General features: G+C 42.1%; 1 protein-coding gene across 3 annotated transcripts in view; it reads right to left on the minus strand.

Moving 5' to 3' along the window:
- LOC120518142 (protein AF-17-like) overlaps window positions 1-22,614 on the minus strand; it is a 104,871-nt gene that overhangs the window by 36,437 nt on the left and 45,820 nt on the right. For all 3 annotated transcript variants that reach the window (XM_039740760.1, XM_039740759.1, XM_039740758.1), the window contains exons 8-10: window positions 22,090-22,176; window positions 19,309-19,462; window positions 18,053-18,793 (exon numbers count right to left, since the gene is read on the minus strand). In XM_039740760.1, the coding sequence (XP_039596694.1) occupies window positions 18,053-18,793; window positions 19,309-19,462; window positions 22,090-22,176 (982 nt within the window). The remainder of the gene's footprint in view (window positions 1-18,052; window positions 18,794-19,308; window positions 19,463-22,089; window positions 22,177-22,614) is intronic.

Genomic DNA, 22,614 nt, shown 5'->3' on the forward strand with positions numbered 1-22,614 from the left:
GAATCTCTATTAGAGTTAAGCAGAGCTTCAGTTAGACAGGTTCATGCCGGTGCCTGCCCTTAAAAATGGGCTTCTTTGCACATCACCTGGGGAGGGGGTGGGGGGGGGGTGGGGGCTCCCTATGCACCCCGCGGGTCTTACTAAAAGCTGCCCCGGTAATCTTGTGGGCAGGAACACGGCAGCCACAAGGCACAAAAACGCATGCTGCCGGTTTTTCTGGAAAGGCATCTGGGATCATTAACATGCTAGCCCCACCCCCCAAACCCCCACCCGCTGCCTGTCACCATGACAACTCCAGTAAAGCAGGAGTGTGTGTGAGTGTGTGTGTGTGTGTGTGTCCTGGGTCAGCACTGAAAACAGAAGGCCCGCTCTCAAAAGGTACTTGCAGCTCTCGGCTCTTTTGTTTGCACCAGCTTGCACAGTCTTATTCAAGGATTCTTTTATTTCAATTAATGAACTTAAATAAAACGTCCTGCTTCTTTTCCGACAAAGAATCGATGGCTGCAGATAGAATCAAAGAGGTCTAATTTACCATTTCATTTTTTTTATTTTTTTTTATTATAAAACAGAAAAAACAACAACAAAGCCGCCTGCAATTCTGCCAATCTGTCAGTGCCTAATCCCTCCTGGACCGGCTGCACCGGCCTGGGCGTCTGAGGGCCGATGATATATTTGGCTTCTCTCTGAGACCACTGCTACCAACTGTAGAAACTGAGAAGTCAGCAGCGACAACCCCAGGGTCCTCAGCAGGGTGTAATTATGGTCTCCCAACCGCATGTTTCCAGCCCTCAGGTTGGCAGAATTGTCCCTATTAGGTGGTAATTACACACCCTAGAGTGTTTTATAACACAATGGGCCTTTAATTACACTGCAATTACTAGGTAGTAAGTAGCAGCTAGTCAAACACAAAGGGCCGTCACGTGCACGCTCCCACTCGTGTTTACAAAGCTCGAAGATAATCCTTCGCAATGCAGTCTCACATGTCCGCCCCTCTCTACAGGTAACATGACAGCTGAACACCCAGTCAGGGGGGCTGGTTTGAGGGGTTTAAGGACAAAGACAAGTGAGTTCCTGTTACGCCGATGCTTAGTGTAGTTCGGAAGAGCAGGGTGACATTATACAAAGTGCAAAATTCAAAATTAATTCATTCTCATCCCCATTGCATTGGATTGACACTCAAACCTGCTGCTGCTAGCACAACCTTGAATTCGACTGAGTGATCTGAAGCAAGTGAACGTGTCTCCATCGAACAAGCCTGTAAGGAGGGAATGAAAGAGTGGAACCCTTTTCAGTTGAACTCTTTCTGGGTGGGTGTTGACTTATATCGAGACATAGGGTTGCGATAAACGTCGACATTAGTCAACATCCAGGGGTACAGGGCGGTAATCAACTGACAAAACCCGCTGTTACGTTATAGTTTGGCGCTATTTGTCAGCAGCATGCTTCGTGCAAGATGTGTTACACTGGTGTCTGTTGCTGCATACTGTGACCGCTGTTGCTGCCGGCTGCTCGAAGACGGTTGTTACTGACTTCGCAAAGATGGCTGCAGTTGGCTGTGTGAAGATAGCTGCTCAAAGACGGCCACCACCGGTTACACAAATATGGCTGCTTGAAGACGGCAGTCGGCTGGTCGAAAACGGCCTTCACCAGTTACCTTCACTGTTTCAGGCATCTGTTGCTGCATACTGTGACTGCTGTCACTGCGCAAAGACCGCTGCTTGAAGACGGCCGCTGATTGCTGCATGAAGACGGTTGATTGTAGTCGGCTGCTCGAGAAACGACTGCCGTTGGCTGCCTTTACAAATTAAGGCATCTGGTGCTGCATACTGTGTATGCTGTCACTGCTTGCTTAATGAAGACTGCTGGTTGAAGATGGCTGCTCGAAGACATCCGTCACCAGTTGCCGCTGGTCACTGTATGCAACAATAGACCCCTGAAACGCCGGCTCCAGTGTTAACAGTATTGCAAGAAATGCCAATGTGGCGATGCATGCCATTGGCTGCTTCTAACAATGCCATACCTTGCAGGACTATGCTGTGTAATAGGTATGTGAATTCACATAATGTAGAGACTCATGAGACATAAAACAGGGGGACATTTGTCATAAATTATTATTTTACGTTGGTTTATGCGTTAAAACCGTTGCTTTGTGTGCTTTTCAGAAAACTGGGTTTTTTGGAAAAAATATTCAACCTTAGGCCAAAATGGAAGTAATGAGCCCTCAAAGAGTTAAAATCGATGTCCCATTATGCGACTTCCATTCGTGGGGTATGTCACATTTGCTGACTGATACTGCTGATCCCATCGCCTTACCGTGTCATTTTAAATGACTGACAATCACTGCTGGGCTTGTTATATTTAGTGACTACGTGCCAACCTTCCAGTACAATTTGACAGCCAATAAGCATGCTGCCCGATGGAACCAGATCTGTACAAAGAATGAACAGCTAAGCCAAGCTCAACCACAATCTCTGCCCTTTTCTTTTTTTTCCATCCTGTTGTAGTATGAAAAACAAGAGACATCGGACAGACGAGCATCTTTTCAGTTTGAGAGGTCTAAGAGCTGGGATATACTTGACGCTACGTGATGCGCACACATGCGGATGTTGCTGCTACGCAAGCAGTGTACTGACTATACTTGCATGTAAATCCGGAGGATTCCACCAGGCAGCAGTGTGAGATGCTGTTGCAAAGGTGCGAAAAGCAAGAACAGAAGATGGCATGCAAGACCTTTAAAAGTATCGCGTCATTGCGATGGGGAATATGTGACACTTGTATTGGCTATGTGAGAAATGGATGAAGAAAACCACCATGAATATTTTCACATTGAATTTATTTTTGTTAAGTTTGACTCGATTGTATAGAATGTTAAATGCTTTTAATAAATTCAATAAAAGATCCAAAAATAAGTAAATAAATATTTTCGCATGTCAACATTCAAGTTTGAAGATTTGCTTCACCACATCGACCCATTCATCAAACATCAAAGCACATTCATTGATCCTGATCCTGCAATGTGGCGTGCCATCACACAGTGTCATCTTGCAACGGTCCAATCCCCACTTCTTTTCTCTGACATTTTACACTTTGCAACGGACGTATCTCTCTCAACTTGATTCCACTTTGTCTTGCATGTTTTCACATCCACTTTCAAGAGCTGCTGACAGGTATGTTTGTCACTATAGAGATGTGGATGCCATGCACCAAAATTTGAACACACTCACCACCTATATTTTTGCCAGTACTGTAACTCGCGCAAGCATCGTGTTCATTTCTGACAATGTGTTCAGAGGATGCATCAAAAGAATCCTACGAATGTGTGGCAGCCATGACGTGTGCGTGTAAGCATTCTGAGTGTCAAGTATATCCCGTCCCTAAAATATGCATGTGAGCCCTTTGGTGCTCGCTAAGAAACGGTTTTAAAAATTTTGTGGTCCAAGCATGTTCTGTCTGTATGTCTGTCCGCTTTTCTCGAGAGAATTATTTAATGGATTTAGATCTGGTTGTTTTCTATATTTTGCTTGAACTTTCCGCTTGATTTTGCGACTTCTCTCATCGCGTTAAGTACCATAGTTCACTTGCGGTACCGATGCGCGTGTTCCTCATTGCTGCATTCTAAGTATTGTACTTCTGGATGAGCATTCATTGGTGGTCAGCTCTCGTGCACACACAGCTCAGCCCTACAACTTGAGCAGCCGCCATACCACTTGCACTTCAGTACAGGTAATCCACCAAAAGTGCTTGGATGGGAGATCAAGCAGGAAAAAGCTTGGGTTGCTGCTGGAAGAGGTGCTGGTCACTTACTCCGTATTCGGAATGTGGATGGTAACACTGTACTGAAAAACAGTGCCGTCCTTCAGATAAGACGTAAAACTGAGGTCCTATGTCTCGTTGGTCATAAAAGATCCTTGGGCCTCCTTTGTGAAGAGTAGATAGATAGATAGATAGATAGATAGATAGATAGATAGATAGATAGATAGATAGATAGATAGATAGATAGATAGATAATGAAAAGACACTAGATAGATAGATAGATAGATAGATAGATAGATAGATAGATAGATAGATAGATAGATAGATACTTTATTAATCCCAAGGGTGTACTCTAATGTCCTGGCTAAATTGCCCACCATGGCTTAGTCATTCTGGCCCCATAACCATCCCCTGTCTCTAATTGGCTAACTATCTCACCCCTTCACTACTTAACAGCTACAGTGTGGTGAGTGTACTATCACAAAAATGGCTGCCATCACATCATCCTGGTGGGTGCTGCACATTAGTGGTGATTGAAGTGGCTACCCACTCACTACGTAAAAGCGCTTTGAGTAGTGAGAAAAGTGCCATGTAAATGTAAATAATAATAATTATTATTATTAGAGACAAAACAGTAGTCAGAGTGAGTCACTGCATATGTCACATTACACGACCAGCTTCACGGGAGTGGGCCACCGACTGGCTCCGATTATATAAATCAGGGTTGCCCATGTCTGATCTTGGAGGGCCACAGTGGCTCCAGGCTTTCCTGCTAACCATTTTCTTAATTATTGACCAGTCTTTGCTGATAATTAACTTCATTTAAGTAATTTGCTATTTAAGACACAGGCCCCATTAAATCAGGGGTGAGCAGTGTCAGTTCCTGGAGGGCTGCAGTGCCTGCAGGTTTTTGTTCCACCACAATTGCTTCATGAGTAATCATTCATTGCTGATGAAGCACTTATTGCTCAAGTGACATTTTTTTGCTTCATTTTAGTTGTCCAGCTTGTTAAGATTTTGAACCCTTAATTTCTTATTTTAGTCTTGATATGCTGCCTTCACAGTTTAAAATGGCTCCTTAGTAGCAATAAGATGCCAATGACAAAGGGACCAGCACTTGTCCATCTCACTTGTTTCCACTCCTGCATGGATTCATGGCGCCCTATTTGGTTTATTAAAAAAAATTAGAAAGAAACTGAAGAGAAAGTGAAGAACTGAAAATCACTCATCCATTTCAGGCTTCAAATCATTTCGATGATATTATTAGAAAGGAAAAAAAATCTATGATTGGTCTGACATGGCAGAGTTAAAACACTAACAAGCCTTGATATTAAATAAGATCTGCCATTTGAAAGGATTGGTTTCTAATTAATCAACTGGGTTGGAAAAAAAAACCTGCAGCCACTGCAGCCCTCCTGGACCACCGACGTTGGTCACCCTTGATGTAAATGAAGGCTACGGCTGAAAAGCGCTGGAAAAGACACAGAAAACAACATAGCCACAAGCAAACAGAGATTAAGAAATGATGTGATTGAAGTGTTTAAACTTAGGAAATGAATGAGTGCAGTTATTTAAAAAAAAAATACGCAAAAAGAAAATGGTCAGAAATTTGTTAAGGGCGGCTTTCACACAAATGTTTTTCTTCAGGCAAAAACCACAAAGACACGGAATAAATAACCAGGTAGTGTGGTAGACAATTGGACTTTAAGGACCTTCATAACTCAACTTGATGTTATTTCGGACAATGGACTGAATGGCCTGATCTCAACAAGATTGTTCTAAAGCCACACTGCCTCCTGAGCTCCACTTATTCCCACAGCTATCTGGTATGTGTACTGCCAACGTTTTTAATGTTGTATATAGTGCTTGATGAACGCAATTTTGAAAGGAGTTCCATATGATGAAGACTTATAATCTATCTATATATATAAAAGCCAAATACCACTGACTCACTCATCACGAAATCTCCTCAACCATGAGGACTTGGGTCTTGACATTTGTAATGTAGGTTACCCTTGGCCCATAGGTGCTCGCTAAGAAACGGTTTTAAAAATTTCTTGTTCTGTCTGTATGTCTGTCAGCTTTTCTCGAGAGAATTATTTAATGGATTTAGATCTGGTTGTTTTCTATATTTTGCTTGAACTTTCCGGTTGATTTTGTGACTTCTCTCATCGCGTTAAGTACCATAGTTCGCTTGCGGTACCGATGTATTTATGCAAATCCAACAGAGTGGCTGTGGGCTGAAAGCAGGGGGGCGGGGCCTTTCTCATTCACTCGTCAGCCTCTGTTTGAGTTGGTCTGCATCTCGCCATATGCTGGAGTGCACCTCGCCTCCACTTAGCTAGCGAAACATGTTTGTTCAACAGACATTATCATCTACAGATGGTTAAGGAGTAACGTTTGACGTTTTGAGACAGAAATCAGAGCCACGTGTGTTTTAGAGGATAGCTGCTGATTGCCAGATATATCACAGCCATGTGCTTTTCTCCCCACGTGGGGAACGCTTTCCCATCAGAGCTGTACATGATCAGATATAATGCCAACGTCCATTGATTTTTAAACTTTGTCCTGTTTCATTACTATGTGGGCGAACCCACTGGGTACAGCAAGTTATATATAAATAAGAGAAAACCTACTGTCTGATTCATGACTAGGTCTCCTAAAGCCCATGTCCTAGAATTTTGAAATTTGGCATGGAGGTTTGTTTTAGGGTCTAGGTGAGAGATGAGAACGGATTTTGCGAAACTCCTACAGTAAGGGGGAGAAACTACCCCTTCAATATATCTCAAAAATGGTTACTTTTTCTCTGAAATGCTGAAATATGTCAGTTTTATTTTTATTTATACTATTTTTTGCAATTTAAATTTTTTTTATCTTTATACAGAGTGTTCAAAAAAACGGGACACAAGCCAATTTTTGAATGTGCTTGAAACCTGGGGGAGGGAGGGGGGGCGGCATCAGTAACGCTGTATACAGAGAAGTATTGTAGTTCCTTGCTTAACATATTTGCTCCTTTTGTGTGATTTTCGTATACAGCACAGACTTGGTACATAATCAAAAACTGAAATAACATTGTGTCCATATTTTTGTATCAGGCAATTTATTAAAAGAGATCTTCGACAGCGAAGCCGTGGGTTTAAATTTATTTATTTAGTTTAAATTTATTCCCTAAACTACATCCCTATCTCTCATCCCTCATGCTCAATCTATAGCTGCATTCACACAGATTGTATTGGCCAACAATGTCAAGGTTTGTGCAAATATTGTGTTCCACTGCCTCCAATTCTTCTCTTATACTTTCCTGAACCCTTATCATCCCAGTTCAGGTAAGTCTTAGCCTGGTCACTCTCTGTGTGAAAGATGCACGTTTTCCACTGTCAAGTTGGGTTCTTTCTCTGTACTCTGTTTTCTGTTCAAAAGACAAAGACATTAAGTTCACTAGTGAATCTAAATTAATCACTTATCATGTGACATGAGGGTGCCTTGCAAGTGATGGCATTCTGTTCAAAGTTGGCTGCTAACTTGTGCCTGATGTTCTGGAGAGAGGCAACAACTATGCATCGTCTACTCATGAGAAACAAATGTCCAGATAATGGATAGATAATTGGGAAATATCCATTCATTTTTAAGTCTGCTTTGTCCTATTCAAGGACACAAACTTATGCTGAACCTACAGGGCATATCATATTATACTAGCGACTGAGAGCCTGATCGAATCGGGCTACAGATATTACATTTGTGAAATCCATACTTTCTCTGCAAAGAATTATTTGTTTTTTTAAGTACTTGAAATGATTTTGTCATCATGGCACTGATTTGTGTTTAAAATAGACCTTTTCGGCCGATGTAATGAAGAGCTTCCTGTTTAAATGGGGCTGCGAGATGTGAACTGAGCTCTTCGGCGCACCTCATTTGATTTTTCCCGGCAAACAAATTTTCAAAACAAACCGTATTTTACAACTCTAATCAGAGTCAGAGTAATAATTATGTTGGCGTGGTCATTTTAGATTTGAGATCGGCTAAAATTTAAACAATGTTCCTTCTCACACTGGGAATTATTCATTTTATGACCTGTATAGTACATTTCGGAAAACATTGTGGTACAGATGCAACATAATTCATATTATTCATATTCATTTGCATGCCTTCTTGCGGTTGTAGTCAGTGACCACGTGTAATTTTTTTCCCCAACTGCCAGTCTCCACTTTTGGGTGCATGGTGGTGTTTCTTTTATACTCCAGAACTTGCAGAGGAAAGCATAGTACAGAGAGGTCAGTTCTGCGCTATATGCAATCATCAAATTCAAATGTTAACAGTTCCCACACATCCAAGGACCGTCCTTCCTACATTTAAAACATGTATTTATTTAAACTCTGTTAATTAAATTCAGGGATGCCATAAGTCAGAGACTATCCTGGTAGCATCAGGCACTAGGCAGAAACAAGCCATGGGAGAGGGCATCAACATGTTAGATGACCACAGATGAAATGATTTTTAATTATTAGCACCTAACATGTCACACTTTATCCATTCATTGAGGAACATGGGAGCTAAAGAAGGGCGACAGTGGCGCAACAATAAGGAGACCTTGTGGAGTTTCTGTGGGTACATAGATTTCCTCCCACAGTCCAAAGATATGCAAGCTAGGTGGACTGGTGTGATAAATTGTGTGTGTGTGTGTGTGTTCACCTTGTGGTGCACAGGTGCCCTTTCCACGTGTTGTTCCTTGTGCCCTGGATAAGCAGGTTAAGAAAGTGCAAGGAAGATGGAGCCTAGTCTGGCAGCACCAAACAGTACCACAAGGGTTTCCTATCCAGGTCTAAATTCTTTCAATCAGTCCCTAGCGGTCAGCGAGTCCACTACCCTTTTTATACTTAGAGCCTACGACACGGACACGTTACTATCCAGGGAGTATTTCTCCTTCTAAAAAAACCTAAAGAAATGCTGATAAAGAATGCAGTTTAATATTGAGATTACGTTTCAATGTTAAAATGTGACTTAAAAGCTTTCGGAGTTCTTTTTTCCACTCGCGGTTTATCTGTGAGAACAATTGCTTCTTTTCCCAAGTGACGTGTTTCTATTTTGGCAGTCTTTTCCAGATCAGAGTACAGAAATGAGAAGTGAGCAAAAAAAAAAACAAGAGCTACACACAGGGGATACGACAGCTGCTCTGCGTTTGTGAGGCCACGTGTAGTAAGATAAAAGCACATTGCAACTGCGCTAAGCCCAGTCAAGCAGGTTAAGGAAATCGACTGTGCGTTTTAAAAGCCCCACACTTCATGAGGAAATCTGACTGAAATGAATGACCGAAACACAAAGAGTTGGCGTGTCTATCATATGTCAATGAGGTGGTGGTCCAATATACATTGGATTCAAGGCCTATTCAGACCCCTTTAGTTTCTGTACACTTTATCGTGTTGTAGATTTAATTTCCAATGAATACATTTCTCATCAATCCATATTCAGCAATCCAACAATGACAAAGTGAACACATATTTTCAGAAAGGTTTGCAGATTTATTCAAAATCAAAAACTGAAATCTCTCCTTCATAGAAGCATCCAGACCCGCTGCTGTGTCACTCCAAATTGTGCTCATGGGCCTCCTGTTTGCTTTATTTCTCCTTGAGATATGTTGAGAACGTGACTGCAGTCCCACCTGTGGAAAACTGAACTGACTGGACATCATTAAGAAAGGCACATGTGGACCTGTGTACAGAAGACCCCACAATTCACCCTGCATGTCAGAACGAAAACCAAGCCATGCAAGCCAAAGAAGTCTCTGTAGACCTCCGCAATCAAATTGTGGTAAGGCATAGATCAGGACAACGGGATAAAACTTTTTGTAAAGCTTTGTAAAGAGTCTTACCAGGAGCACAGTGGCTTCAATAACTGTGAAATGGATGAAGTTTGGAACCACCAGAACTCTAACTCTTCCTAGAGTTGGCTGTCTGACCAAACTGAGTAACTGGGCATGGAGGGCCTTGTTTATAGGAGTTGAACAAGAACCCAGTGGTCACTCCAACAGATCCTCAGAAATGCTCTGCTAAGATGGGAGACCTTGTTGGAAGCACAACCATCTCAGCAGTACTCCATCATTCAGATGTTTATGGTAGAGTAGCCAAACAAAATACACTCTTAAGTAGGAGGACTCTGGTGAAGACCAATTACTGCATATCACCTGCCTAATACCATCCCTGCGGTGAAGGACATTGGTGACAGCATCAAGCTATCGGGGTGCGAGGAAAGGCGAAAAGGTGAGAATTGAGGGAAGGATAAATGTAGCCAAACACAAAGATGTCCTTGAAGAAAACCTGCCTTAGAGTGCACATGACCTCAGACTGGGGCAACAGTTCACCTTTCAGCATGACAATGACCTGAAGCATTCAGCTAAGTCAATGCTGGCATGTCTTCGGGACAAGTCTCTGAGTGTCCATGAGTGGCACAAACTTAAACCCCTCTCTGCAGAGAGACCTGAAGATGGCAGTTTACAGTCTAACAGACTTTGAGAGGATCTGACACGAAGGATGGGATAAACTGCCCAAATCCTAGGGTGCAAAGCTTGTGGAAACTTACCAATAAGTTGTAACTGCTGCCAAAGGGGCTTCAACAAAGTAATGAATTAAGGGTCAGAATACTTAAACGAATGAGAAATTTCACGTTTTCATTTCTAATAACTTTGTGAACCTTTCTGAAAACATTTTTCCACTTTGTCACTATGGGTTGGTGTGTGGCGATTGGCAAATGTACACACTACCAGTGAAACATTTTACAACGCCTCCATTTTCCTCAAATTTAATTAGTTGAAATGCAACAAATGATCTACAATGGTGAAAAAGTTTAAATTTGAAGTTTAGGTTAGCAAAAATATAAAAAAAAATAGAAATATCTGAATATTACAAATGGGCCTTCTTCAGGGAACAACTACGGTATATACCCATGTTTAATTTCTCCCACAGATAAGACGGAGCTTGATTTTACCGTGTAATTTCTGGTGTTTCATAAGGTCGATCGTATATGTGGAATGCGGAAAACTCACGCTATTGGTCCAAGAGATTATGATATGCTAACACCCACCTGAGCGGCCTGTTTTTTCTATCAGTTGTGCCTACGTGACCACACGGTAACACCTGAACTATTCCGAAGTGACCTTTGTATCTCACACCCTCACACACCTTTATTGTAAGAGCATCCCTTATCTACAATGGAGTACAGTAATCCCTCCTCGATCGTGGGGGTTGCGTTCCAGAACCCCCTGCGATAGGTGAAAATCCGCAAAGTAGAAACCATATGTTTGTATGTTTATTTTTATATATTTTAAGCCCTTAGAAACTCTCCCACACTGTTTATAAAAATTCTCCACACAGTTATACAGTAAACCCTCGTTTATCGCGGTTAATCGCCAGACAGATAAATGAATTTCCACGAAGTAGTATTCTTTATTTATAAATCTAATATTTTCGCAGTTAGAGCATAGAAAACCTGTTTACGACCTTCTAAGTACATTTTTTAACATTATTAGAGCCCTCTAGACATGAAATAACACCCTTTAGTCAAAAGTTTAAACTGTGCTCCATGACAAGACAGAGATGACAGTTCTTCCTCACAATTAAAAGAATGCAAACAGATCTTCCTCTTCAAAGGAGTGCACGCGTCAGGAGCAGAGAATGTCAGAGAGAGAGAGAAATGTTGGGCTTTTAAGTATACGAAGCACCCGCGATAAAGCGGCACAATGAAGGGATCAATGTGAAGGTAGTCTTTCAGCATTTTTTACAGCAGCTTCCGTATCTTCTAAGCAAACAGCATCTGAGCAAACAGCCCCTCTGCTCACACCCCCTTCGTCAGGAGCAGAGAATGTCAGAGAGAGTGAGAGAGACAGAGAAAAGCAAACAATCAAAAATCAATACGGGCTGTTAGAGCTTTGAAGTGTGCGAAGCATATCGTATATCATTGCGGAGTTTTATTTAATACGTAATATGTGCTCTGATTGGGTAGCTTCTCAGCCATCTGCCAATAGCATCCCTTGTATGAAATCAACTGAGCAAACAAACTGAGGAAGCATGTACCATAAATTAAAAGACCCATTGTCTGCAGAAATCCGCAAACCAGCGAAAAATCTGTGATATATATTTAGATATGCTTACATTTAAAATCCGCAATAGAGTGAAGCCGCGAAAGTCGAAGCGCGATATAGCGAGGGATCACTGTATTCGATCAGAAGAAAATATGAAGCTGGTTTTAAATTAAAAGTCATTTAAGTGGTGAAAGAAATTGATAACTGCACTGCTGCAACACAATTCAATGTATCTGAGAAACTGAGAGAGATTGGAGGTAGCAAGAAGATGTAAAAAAAAAAAAAAGAATTAAGTGTCGTATTTTTGAACGGGCATATAAGTCGGGGTCTGATTTTATGATCGATTTTTCGGGTTTCAAGACCCGACTCATATGCGAGTACAGGTGCCGGTCATAAAATTAGAATATCATGACAAAGTTGATTTATTTCAGTAATTCCATTCAAAAAGTGAAACTTGTATATTAGATTCATTCATTACACACAGACTGATGTATTTCAAATGTTTATTTCTTTTAATTTTGATGATTATAACTGACAACTAATGAAAGTCCCAAATTCAGTATCTCGGAAAATTAGAATATTGTGAAAAGGTTCAATATTGAAGACACCAACTAAATATTGAGTGCTGTACATGCTCATACTTTTCATGTTCATACCTTTCAGTTAGCCAACATCTCTAAAATTCCTTTTTCTGCATTGGTCTTAATTGATATTCTAATTTTCCGAGGTACTGAATTTGGGACTTTCATTAGTTGTCAGTTATAATCATCAAAATTAAAAGAAATAAACATTTGAAATACATCAGTCTGTGTGTAATGAATGATTCTAATACTGTATACAAGTTTCACTTTTTGAATGGGATTACTGAAATAAATCAACTTTGTCATGATATTCTAATTTTATGACCGGCACCTGTATATACAGTAATAAGTTACAACCTACAGATGTCTTGCAGCAATTAAAGTAAGTGAAGGCTTGCAAGTTGAAGCAAACAATTTGCACAGGTGTCCCATCTTCTGTTGATTACTTCAAAACCCTCAGTGTGTCACCAGCTTGCGTGACAGACACCTCACAACACAAAAGCTTCAAGCACAGCTTAACAGTGGTTGAAAAAAGTAAGTATCAGTCCCTGCTGTGAAGAGGAGACTTTGTGCTGCAAGTGTGACAGGGCAAGTGTCAAGTGGGATTTCTTCAGACCAATATATCAATCTTTCCCTCATCTTCCTGTTGTTTCTTACTTTGTGAATCATTGAAGCACAGAGTTGGTAAGCCTGCAGGTTATTTACCCATTGATCAGTTTCCTGTACCCACTTTCTTCCAACCTTCTCTAAACTACTTAGTATGAGTAAATGTGGATGTATGTGTGAGTGTGCTTTTTTTAACATGGCATGTTATTCAAACATTTGGGAATCACCAATTGCCAGTTCATAAAACACCCATCATGTCACAACTGCATCTTCAAACTCTCCCTCTTCCCACGCCTGTCTCCCTATTTCAATCACTAACTCATTTCTCCTCTTGTCGCCTCTGCCAGCTGGCACCCTGGGTTCACTCGTTGGAAAGGGCGCTTCAAGACGTCACATCTTTGCTGTCTTAACAGGAACTGGCATGCATTCAACCCACCATCTGAAGTAGGTCAGGTTAGAGCAGCACGCAGGAAAAGGAAGTGGTGTGGTGGGGCTACATCCTGCACGTAAGACAGCTGTGTGTGTGTCACCCTGCTCTGCTCCTATGTCTGTAAATGTCTGCCTCTGCTGTCTGGTCTGCTTCTGAGGAAGCCATTCCGAGAAAGACTACAGTAAGCATCAGGGATGTTTTGAATTAGGCAGCAGGATAATGAATAGTGCATTCATGTTATACATTTATATAGCAGCTTGACAAATATACAGTGTACTATATATAAGTAGACAGTATATTTACAGTGTCCATCTTGTGAGTTTTCACATTTAATTCTTATACAATATTGAACCTCGGTGAAGTTAAATTGTCTTTTTTGACTGAACAGAAAAAGATTTTGTAATTCCAAAGTGAAAACAGGTCCCTGCAAAGCAGTCTTAGTTACAAATATATAAGAGAAAAATAACTGAATGCGCAAGTATTTACCCCCCTTACAACTCACACACCTTTGACAGCCATGACAGCCTTCACTCTGTGTGCACATGCCTTTCTTTCTCCTTCAGCTCTGCACATCTGTACTCTGCCATTCCCCCCGCCCTCCATTTTACTCTGCTAAACTGCTCCAGCTCTGTCAGGTGTCATGGAGATTGTGAGTGAACCCTCTTAATGAAGTCCAGCTACAAATTCTCAGTTGGATTGAAATCTGGACTCCAACTCGGCCACTCCAGGACATTCCCATTGTTTTTGTGATGCCATTACTCCATAATTTTGGCTTTATGGTTTGTCTCGTTGTCTTGCTGGAAAAAAACCTGACTGTTTTCCTTCCAGGATTATCCCTGATTTTGCTGCATTTGTTTTCCCCTCAGAAGCCTTCCAAGACCTGCTGCAAAGAAGCATCCCCACAGCTGGATGATGCTACTACCATGCTTCATGGTGGGGATGGAGTGTCTGTGATACTGTGTAGTGTCCAAAAATAGTGTCCATTCCATTTCAGCAGTTGATTACCGGCAGCAAATGGTTGCGTACTGGAACCTCACGTTCTGACTTGATGCCATGGCTGTGCTCAAACCTCCAGCTGCTTCTCTACGTTATAGGTTTATATCCGATATCAAATATGTCTATCAAAGCATTTGAAACACCAAAGGGGACACCACCGCCCAAATCCCCAACACTCCCATCATTGTTGGTCTTTCTCCAGGATTTCCCTACATTTTGCTGCATTCATTTTACCCTCAAAAGCCTTCCAAAGCCAGCTGCAGAGAAGCATCCCTACAACCTGATGTTGCTACCACCATACTTCACAGAGTTGACGGTGTGTTTTTGTTAACGTGCAATGGCATTTACTCTGATAGCCAAAAAGCTTGATTTTGGTCTCACCAGACCGCAGGACCTTTCAGCTGACTTCAGAGTCTCCCATGTGCCCTCTCGTGATCTCTAGCGGAGATGTCCTATGTGTTTTTTCTCTTTGCTACTCCCCCATAAACCTGTGACTGGTGAAGCACTCGGTCAACCATTGTTGTCTGCAGTCTCTCCAATGACAGCCACTATAGCTTGACAAATGAATCGAGTTTTAGATAGTAAAGAACTTTAGAGTTCTAAGAGGTCTTTTGATGGCCTCCCTCACTCATTTTCATCGATGTTTGTGGACAGCTTTGCCATCCTCTTTCCATTTCTTAATGATTGATTGAACTGGACATTCAGTGACTTGGACAATTTCTTGTCTCCATCCCCCTGAATTGCATTTTTCACTTAGTTATTCTGAGTGCTCTTTTGTCTTCATGGTGTAGGTTAGCCCACCATCCTGACTCAAAACAAGGTGGACGTTCCACATTCAGGTGCATTTAGTCTACAATGAACTAAAACCCCAGATAGATGACCTCCATTGACATCTAAAATCAATGTGCTGCACTGGTGATGATCTAGTGGTGTTATATTAAAGGGGATTATTTTATGTTTTATATTTTTTAATCTATTTTAGGCCACTTTGACATTAATGACTCTTTTTCTGCCCATCAGCATCAGAAATGCCCAATTAAATCCACTGGGATTCAGTACTATACATCAATAAAACGTGGAAACTTCCATGGGGTGAATACTTTTCATATGAACTGCATATGAATTTTGCTGTTGTGGTTAAAAGTCAGAAGGATTGAGTGATGTCCTGAAAATGCTAGACAGCTGCCTGCCCCAGTGTCTCCAGCTTGTATGTGTTGTGCCCGAGGTAGCAGGGAAGAAGGAGCTTTTGTGGGTGAAACAGGTGTTGTGCCTGCGTGTCTGAGGTTCACCTTTCGGGCTCATTGAAGGTAAGCACTACACTCCAGGACACAAGAGGGTGCTGTAGCTGACTGTACCATCTCTTTTTTTCCCTCTCATAGCCCCAAGAAACCACCCACTGAGTGAAACTGAGTCTGCTCCTTCCAGTCCCTGCACTATAAAGCCAGTGCACTCCTGGCAAGGGTCATCTTATTCTGAAGATGACAGACCACAGAATGGAGCTCTCACCTGAGTATTGACTGCTCTACAGAGCCTTGAACCTGGATAATTATTTTCATTTCTTATTTTTCCGTTCTGCCATACTTCTTAAGTTTAAGTTGTTTGAACTTTGCCAAGATTAAACTGGAAGACCTGGCTGGTACCCCAACATAACCAGTGAGTTCCTTCATTCAAAGACACAGGGGTAAAGGGAGCATTGGGGCGTGGTATCAGAAGGAGAAAGATGATAAAATGACTCTTTTCTCCACAAGTGTAGAACACTTTCTTCACATAGGCATGCCTTATCTCCATTACACTTTTAAGGTGTCTCTGCCTCTACAACTCATTCGTCACATGTTTCTGCCCAACAAAATCGGATGAGTCTACCAACATGAAACATACACAATGAATAATATCTCCAGCGAAAATAATATTCTATTAAGGCTCTGTGAATTCAAAATGAGAAAAGAAGTGCAGTTGTCCACAGCCTGGCCATCAAGATACAAGATGGTCATGACAGGATGTGCTTTCTATTATATTCTTAATCAAAATATGGCGGGAGAAGGAAAGAGTTATTCTCAAAGCGGTCTCCATGGGATTACAAGTAAGAAACAATTTCACTGGACTCTGTGCATGTGACAATAATAACGACCTGATAACATCAGGTCATGTGAGTATCTTTAGAACATTAGAACAGTCCAGATGAGTACAGGCCATTCACCTCAACAAAGCTTGCCAGTCCTATCTACTTAATTCTTCCAAAATAACATCAAGTCGAGTTTTGAAAGTCTCTAAAGTTCTACGGTCTACCACACTACTTGGTCGCTTATTCTATGTGTCTGTGGTTCTCTGTGTAAAGAAAAACTTCCTAATGTTTGCGTGAACTTTACCCTTAATAAGTTTCCAACTGTGTCCCCGTGTTCTTGATAAACTCATTTTAAAGTCACAGTCTCGATCCACTGGACTAATTCCCTTCATAATTTTAAAGACTTCAATTATGTCTTCTCTTAATCTCATTTTGCTTAAACTGTACAGGCTCAGCTCTTTTAATCTTTCTTCATAATTCACCCACTGTAGCCATGGAATCAGCCTAGTTGCTCTTTTTCTAGTGCTGATATGCCCTATTTGTAGACGAGAAACCAAAACTGTACACAATACTCCAGATGAGGCCTCACCAGAGCGTTATAAAGGTTGAGCTGACCCTCCTTGAACTTGTAGTCCACACATCAGAGCGCTATATAACCTGACATTTTGTTAGCCTTCCTAATGCTTTATGAAACCTGTCTGGCAGTTGACAGTGTAAAGTCCACTATGACTCCTAAATCTTTCTCATAAGGTGTATTTTCGATTTTTTGATCTCCCATTTTGTATTCAAACTTAATATTTTTACTTCATACATATAATACTACACATTTACTTACATTAAATGTCATCTGCCACAAATCTGCCCAATGACTCAACAGATTCAAGATTCAAGATCTGCCAATCCAGCTAGCTTGGTATCATCTGTAAACTTAACCATCTTGTTACTTATAATCCTATCCAAACCAAAAATATATTATAAATTACAGTGGCCCCAGCACTGACCCCTGCAGGACACCACTCTTAACATCACCCAATCCTGATTGGGTTCCTTGCACCATCACCCTCTGCTTCCTGTGTATGAGCCAATTCTGTACCCATCTACAAACAACGCCCTGAACTCCCACTTTTTTTGAAATGAGCCAATAGATCCCAAGGATTTAAATTCATTGATTTTCTAAACCATCTAAATCCAACTTTAGGAAAGTATGGGCCTGCACGCAAATTCTCTTTAAAACGATAAACAATCCAAAGCTTGCACAATTCTGCTTCACAGAGGTACAAACTATCCACACCAAGTGAACAAAGACTGATATCACAGTAAATTCTGGGTCAACACAAGTCTTTTATCTTTGTCTTAATTATTCTAATCTCTTACACATAAAGTCAGAAGAATCATGAGCCTTTATGAGCGAGGATGTGTGCATGACAGAGAGAGAGAAATGGGAGCGGACATGAGCACTCGAGACATAAAAGTTCTAACACCATGGCCATCCCACTGAAAGAGTATTGGACCCCGAATCGAGTCTAACTCGACATCAATGGTCGCACACTTACCTGATCCCAGCAGTGAGGAGTTAGTGCTGCCACCAGGAGTGTAGGTACGAGAAGAACTGGGATAGCCACTGCTGCTCAGAGGGGGGCGGCTAGTGGAAGAGACGGGGGACATCAGAGATGGGGGTCCCAAGGAGGTCAGGGTTGAGCTGACTGAGCTATGCTGTCCACTGTCCTTATTCTCCCGGCTCTCCTTGTTCTTGCTGCCTTTCGGCCGGCCTGGCCCATGTTTACTCTTCCTACTGCCTCTGTGCTTTCGCACCTTGACAGGTATGTCCTCGCCTGAATCCTCATCCAAAACTGGAGGTCGACGTTTACTCCGCTGGCTGCTGACGGGGTTCACCACCTTGTACTCCCCAGGGGAGTTGTCACGCACTTTGGATGAGTTTCCTAATCCAGTGGAGGTAATGCGCATGATGGAGCCAAAGGTGGAGATGGTGACCTTTGGTTCAAAGCTGTTTCCACTGTTGCTACCAGTCACATCATAGCAGGGAGAGCTGTGGGTGGATTCGGGAGTTGACAGTGCTGGGGGCAGAGAGGAAACTGGAAGGGATGAAGGTGCAGCAGTAGTGCCAGGTGATTTCATGTACTTCTCCTCATCTTCTCCTTCCTCCTCTTCCTCCTCCTCCTCTTCTTCCTCTTCCTCTTCTTCATCCTTGGCATGCTCCTCTCTTTCCAGCTTGGAAGAGGAAAAGTTTAGATAGTCTTGGGAGGAGGAGTGACTACTAGAGGTAGATGAGCTTACTGCAAAAAGCAAAACAATGATTGAAGAAGATGATGGGCAAGAAAGTGGGAACTACAAGTGGTGGATACCTCAACTAGACTTGCCATGCCACCCACAACACTTGGACTGGTGTGATCTGGAGTACTACATTTGGTAGACTAGCTGAAATGCTTAAAGACATCCAAGGTCAGCTCAGCTTAGCTCAAGCTGTCTGCTGAGCTCTACAGAAACCTGATACTAGTAGGCTCCCAGTTGACCCACCAGCTCCCTCCATGGATATGAGGCTTGAAAGCAGTCAGCGCTAGGTTCAAACCAGACCCCATGTTTTTGGCACAAATGCTGCCAACACTTCTTCTAGTCTCATGGGTTGACCCTTTTGGCATACAATAAATATTTTACACAAGATGTGTCACAAATGACAGAGAAAACAAGTGTGGTGGGGTTGTCTAAGCTCTCTCAACATTACATTAACTGCCTGGTCGTCAGGTCTTGGCATTGCTGAAGGAGTGAGGGAAAAGCCTTTGGAGGGCAATACCTTGTTGGAAGGGCCCATTGGATGAGAACGACTTCCCACTGCTTGATTTCCTGCCCCGATGAGTAATGACGTGACTCAGCATCTTCCTGCTCTTTGCTTCTGACCGGCTGACCTCCACACTTTCTTTTGAGCTGGAATGATGGCTAGAGGACACCTGCAACCATAATGTCAAACCGGTGAGTAATCCACTAAACTTGCACAGGATGCTAAGAAAGTTTACATTCCCTTCCCTTGTGCCTGAATGTTCCACCGCACATGGCGTCACAATGTATTTAAACCATTAGCTAATTATCTGAAGGTATTTTTTTTTTTTATGACCATAAATGTCTTCTCAAAAGTGTTAAGTATGTGTGAACACCCAGAGCCTTGGCCACCAGCTCCTTGCTCATCATTGACAGAGATTGGACTATGGCAAGTGTAGAGACAACAACAGGCTATAAAGTGTGCAAATAAGTGCCAGTGTTTATTCACAACTGTGTCATTGTACAAAGGTGCACATTGATAGATGCATAATAAATAGTTACAGAAATAGAAAAAACATACTTTCTAAAAACAAATAAACAAACAAAAGATATCAGGGTGTCCATCTGTGTAAAAGCAACAAAAAGAAATAGTGAAATGACCCAATCATCCTTCCCAGAGCAGCTCTAATCCAGCAAATCTCCTTGGCCCTCAGTCGATGGATGAGGCCCCGTTGCACCAATGCCACTCATCCATATATTGTTGGCATTACCCACTCCTTCCTCACACCCTTTTGCCCCCATTCCCCTAAGCTCAAAGTTCCTCGCTGGCATATGTATGTCTTCACTCCAGCCATGACAACGCCTGTGAACCCGGACTTCTAGGCTGCTGCGCTTTGTCACCTCAAAGGTCGGTATCCTTGAAGTGTACACCGGCCCGCCACTATCCCGTCTCCTCACTGCAGCAGACCAGCAATACCCCTGCTGTCCTTGAAAGCACATCCATCAGAATGGAGATATGATCCGTTTGGCTGTGCTCCCTTCTTTCTCCTTCCACTAAGCATTTCTCCCAACTAGCATGCTTTCACTTCGATCTCCTTTTAATCGACTTGCTTCTCTCTCTCTCTTAGCTCCTCAATCGATCACACACCTCATCTTTTGTCTCTCTCCTTCTATACTCAGGTGCCCCTTTTTAAAACCAGAGCTGCTGAGCCGTGTTTAATTCTCTAATTGAACTGTAACACGTGAGGTGGGTTTGCCTGCACGAGTTTTACATCAAACATTCAGCGCGACTCCCCCAGAGTAACTAGGCACCTCACCTTTTACATATAAACTGGCACTGTGACGCAGTTGCTTCCACCTCAGAATGTTGAGTTGAGGACACGCCAGTTCCTCTAATCAGAGTACTTGCGGTATTCTTTGAAACACATTGATTTTCCGCTCACCACCAAGCTGCTAGTGTCTCTTGAAAGGCAGGCACACCTTTTACATGTCACACCCTTTTTGAAGGAAAGCTCATCTGGCATCTGTGGGTTTGACGTGCAGAACTGCCAGTTTTCCAGCCAGCGTCAGTAACTTGACTACCAAAAACTAGCAATTAGCTAGCTCACGCTTTTCAATGTTAGAGATTAAAATTATTAGGAGAATTATTGTTAGAAGTGGTACCAAATTATTATGGCGCTTTTCCACTGCATAGTACGGCATGACACGGTTCAGTTCAGCTCACTTTTGGGGGGTTTTCCACTGGGAACAGTACCTGGTACCTGGTCCTTTTTTTAGTACCACCTTAGCCGAGGTTCCAAGCGCGCCGAACCGTTACCAAAACGTGACGTGTAAACTCTGCTGGTCACTGATTGGCCGGAGAAAATCATCATTACTGCGTCACTGAATTTGCGACATGAGACACAACAGACCCGCTAGATTTTTAGCACAGCCAGTGAAGGTTCGGACGCACCATTTTGTTTTAACCAAAAATGGCTGTTTCGTGGTCTATTGAGGAAGTACAGACGTTCCTCTCGTTGGTAGCCGAGGAGCAGATCCAGAGAGAGCTGGATGGGGCGACGTGGAATGAAAAAGTTTTTCAGGAGGTCGCTTGTGCCGCGTTTACGATGATGTCACGGCAGTAGAGGCTGCGCAACTATAACGACACGTGAATTATCCCGCCCACTCTAAAGCGGTACTAAACTGCAGTCGAAACGCAAACCGAGCCGAACTGAGCTGAACCAAGGTGAGCTGTACTGAACCGTGCTGTGCCGTACTATGCAGTGGAAAAGCACCATTACAATTACTAGTGACTGACTGACTGACTAGAACATAAAAATGTTGACAAATGACAAGAAGTTATTCAGTTGATCAAACTTGTTTGTTGCCAATAGCTTAATAATTTTACTGTTTTTGGCATCATGTTATTTCTTCTAAATAAAATAAAAAATAATTAAATGTATACTATAAAGCATTGTTATATTATTCTAGTGTTATCACCGATATTTTATGGTACTACTTTTACTTTTATTTTTCATCTACATAAATTATTCACATACTCAGTTATTTGTGGGCAGCACAGTACTGCACATCCAGTTCTGTTTGAGTCAAGCCTGGCCGTTGTCCATGTGGAATCTGCATGTTTTCATTATTTCTGCGTGGGTTTTCCTCCATATGCTCCAGTTTTTCTCCCACGTCCCCAAAGATGTGCAGGTTAAGTTCATTGATGACTCTAAATTCGCTCCGTAGAACGAGTGTGGGTGTATGTGTGAGTGGGCCCTGCGATAGCCTGTGGCGCGCCATGTTGAGATGGTCTGCCTCACTAAAGAGGCTGACTTACCTTATCAGTGCTGCCCGGGAGCAACGTGGGGAGTGTTTCTGAGGACTTCTTATGCTTCTCCTTCTGGCGCCCTTTGTCTTTGTGACTCTGCAATTAAAAGGCACCAGAAATGCAGGGGTAAAAAACATTTGAAGAAACACAAAATAGGAAAGTGAGGTGTAACAGACACACAGCCTCTCAAAAGTTTCTTTTCTGTCCTAATTTAATGAACACTCCTGCTATACCAATAATTTTATTTAATTTTTATTTATGAGCTGGAGGCTCTCATGAAACCCCAAAAGCATATCAAACAAGATTTCAAGTTCAAGATGGTGTTCTATAATATACACACCACTGACCAATATACAGTGGGTGAGGCAATGATATTCAGGGGGCATTGGGTTATAATCTCATGTACACCAGATTAAAAAAATACCTCATCCAAAAATGACATATTGCTTCAATATGTTACTTACCCTGTTTAGTCTGTAGTGATAGCTAAGAAAAAATTTAAATCTCATGTTTTCAAGGAGAAGAGACATTCCA

Source organism: Polypterus senegalus, chromosome 17 (genome assembly GCF_016835505.1).
Source record: "Polypterus senegalus isolate Bchr_013 chromosome 17, ASM1683550v1, whole genome shotgun sequence".
Classification (NCBI taxonomy): Eukaryota; Metazoa; Chordata; class Cladistia; order Polypteriformes; family Polypteridae; genus Polypterus; species Polypterus senegalus.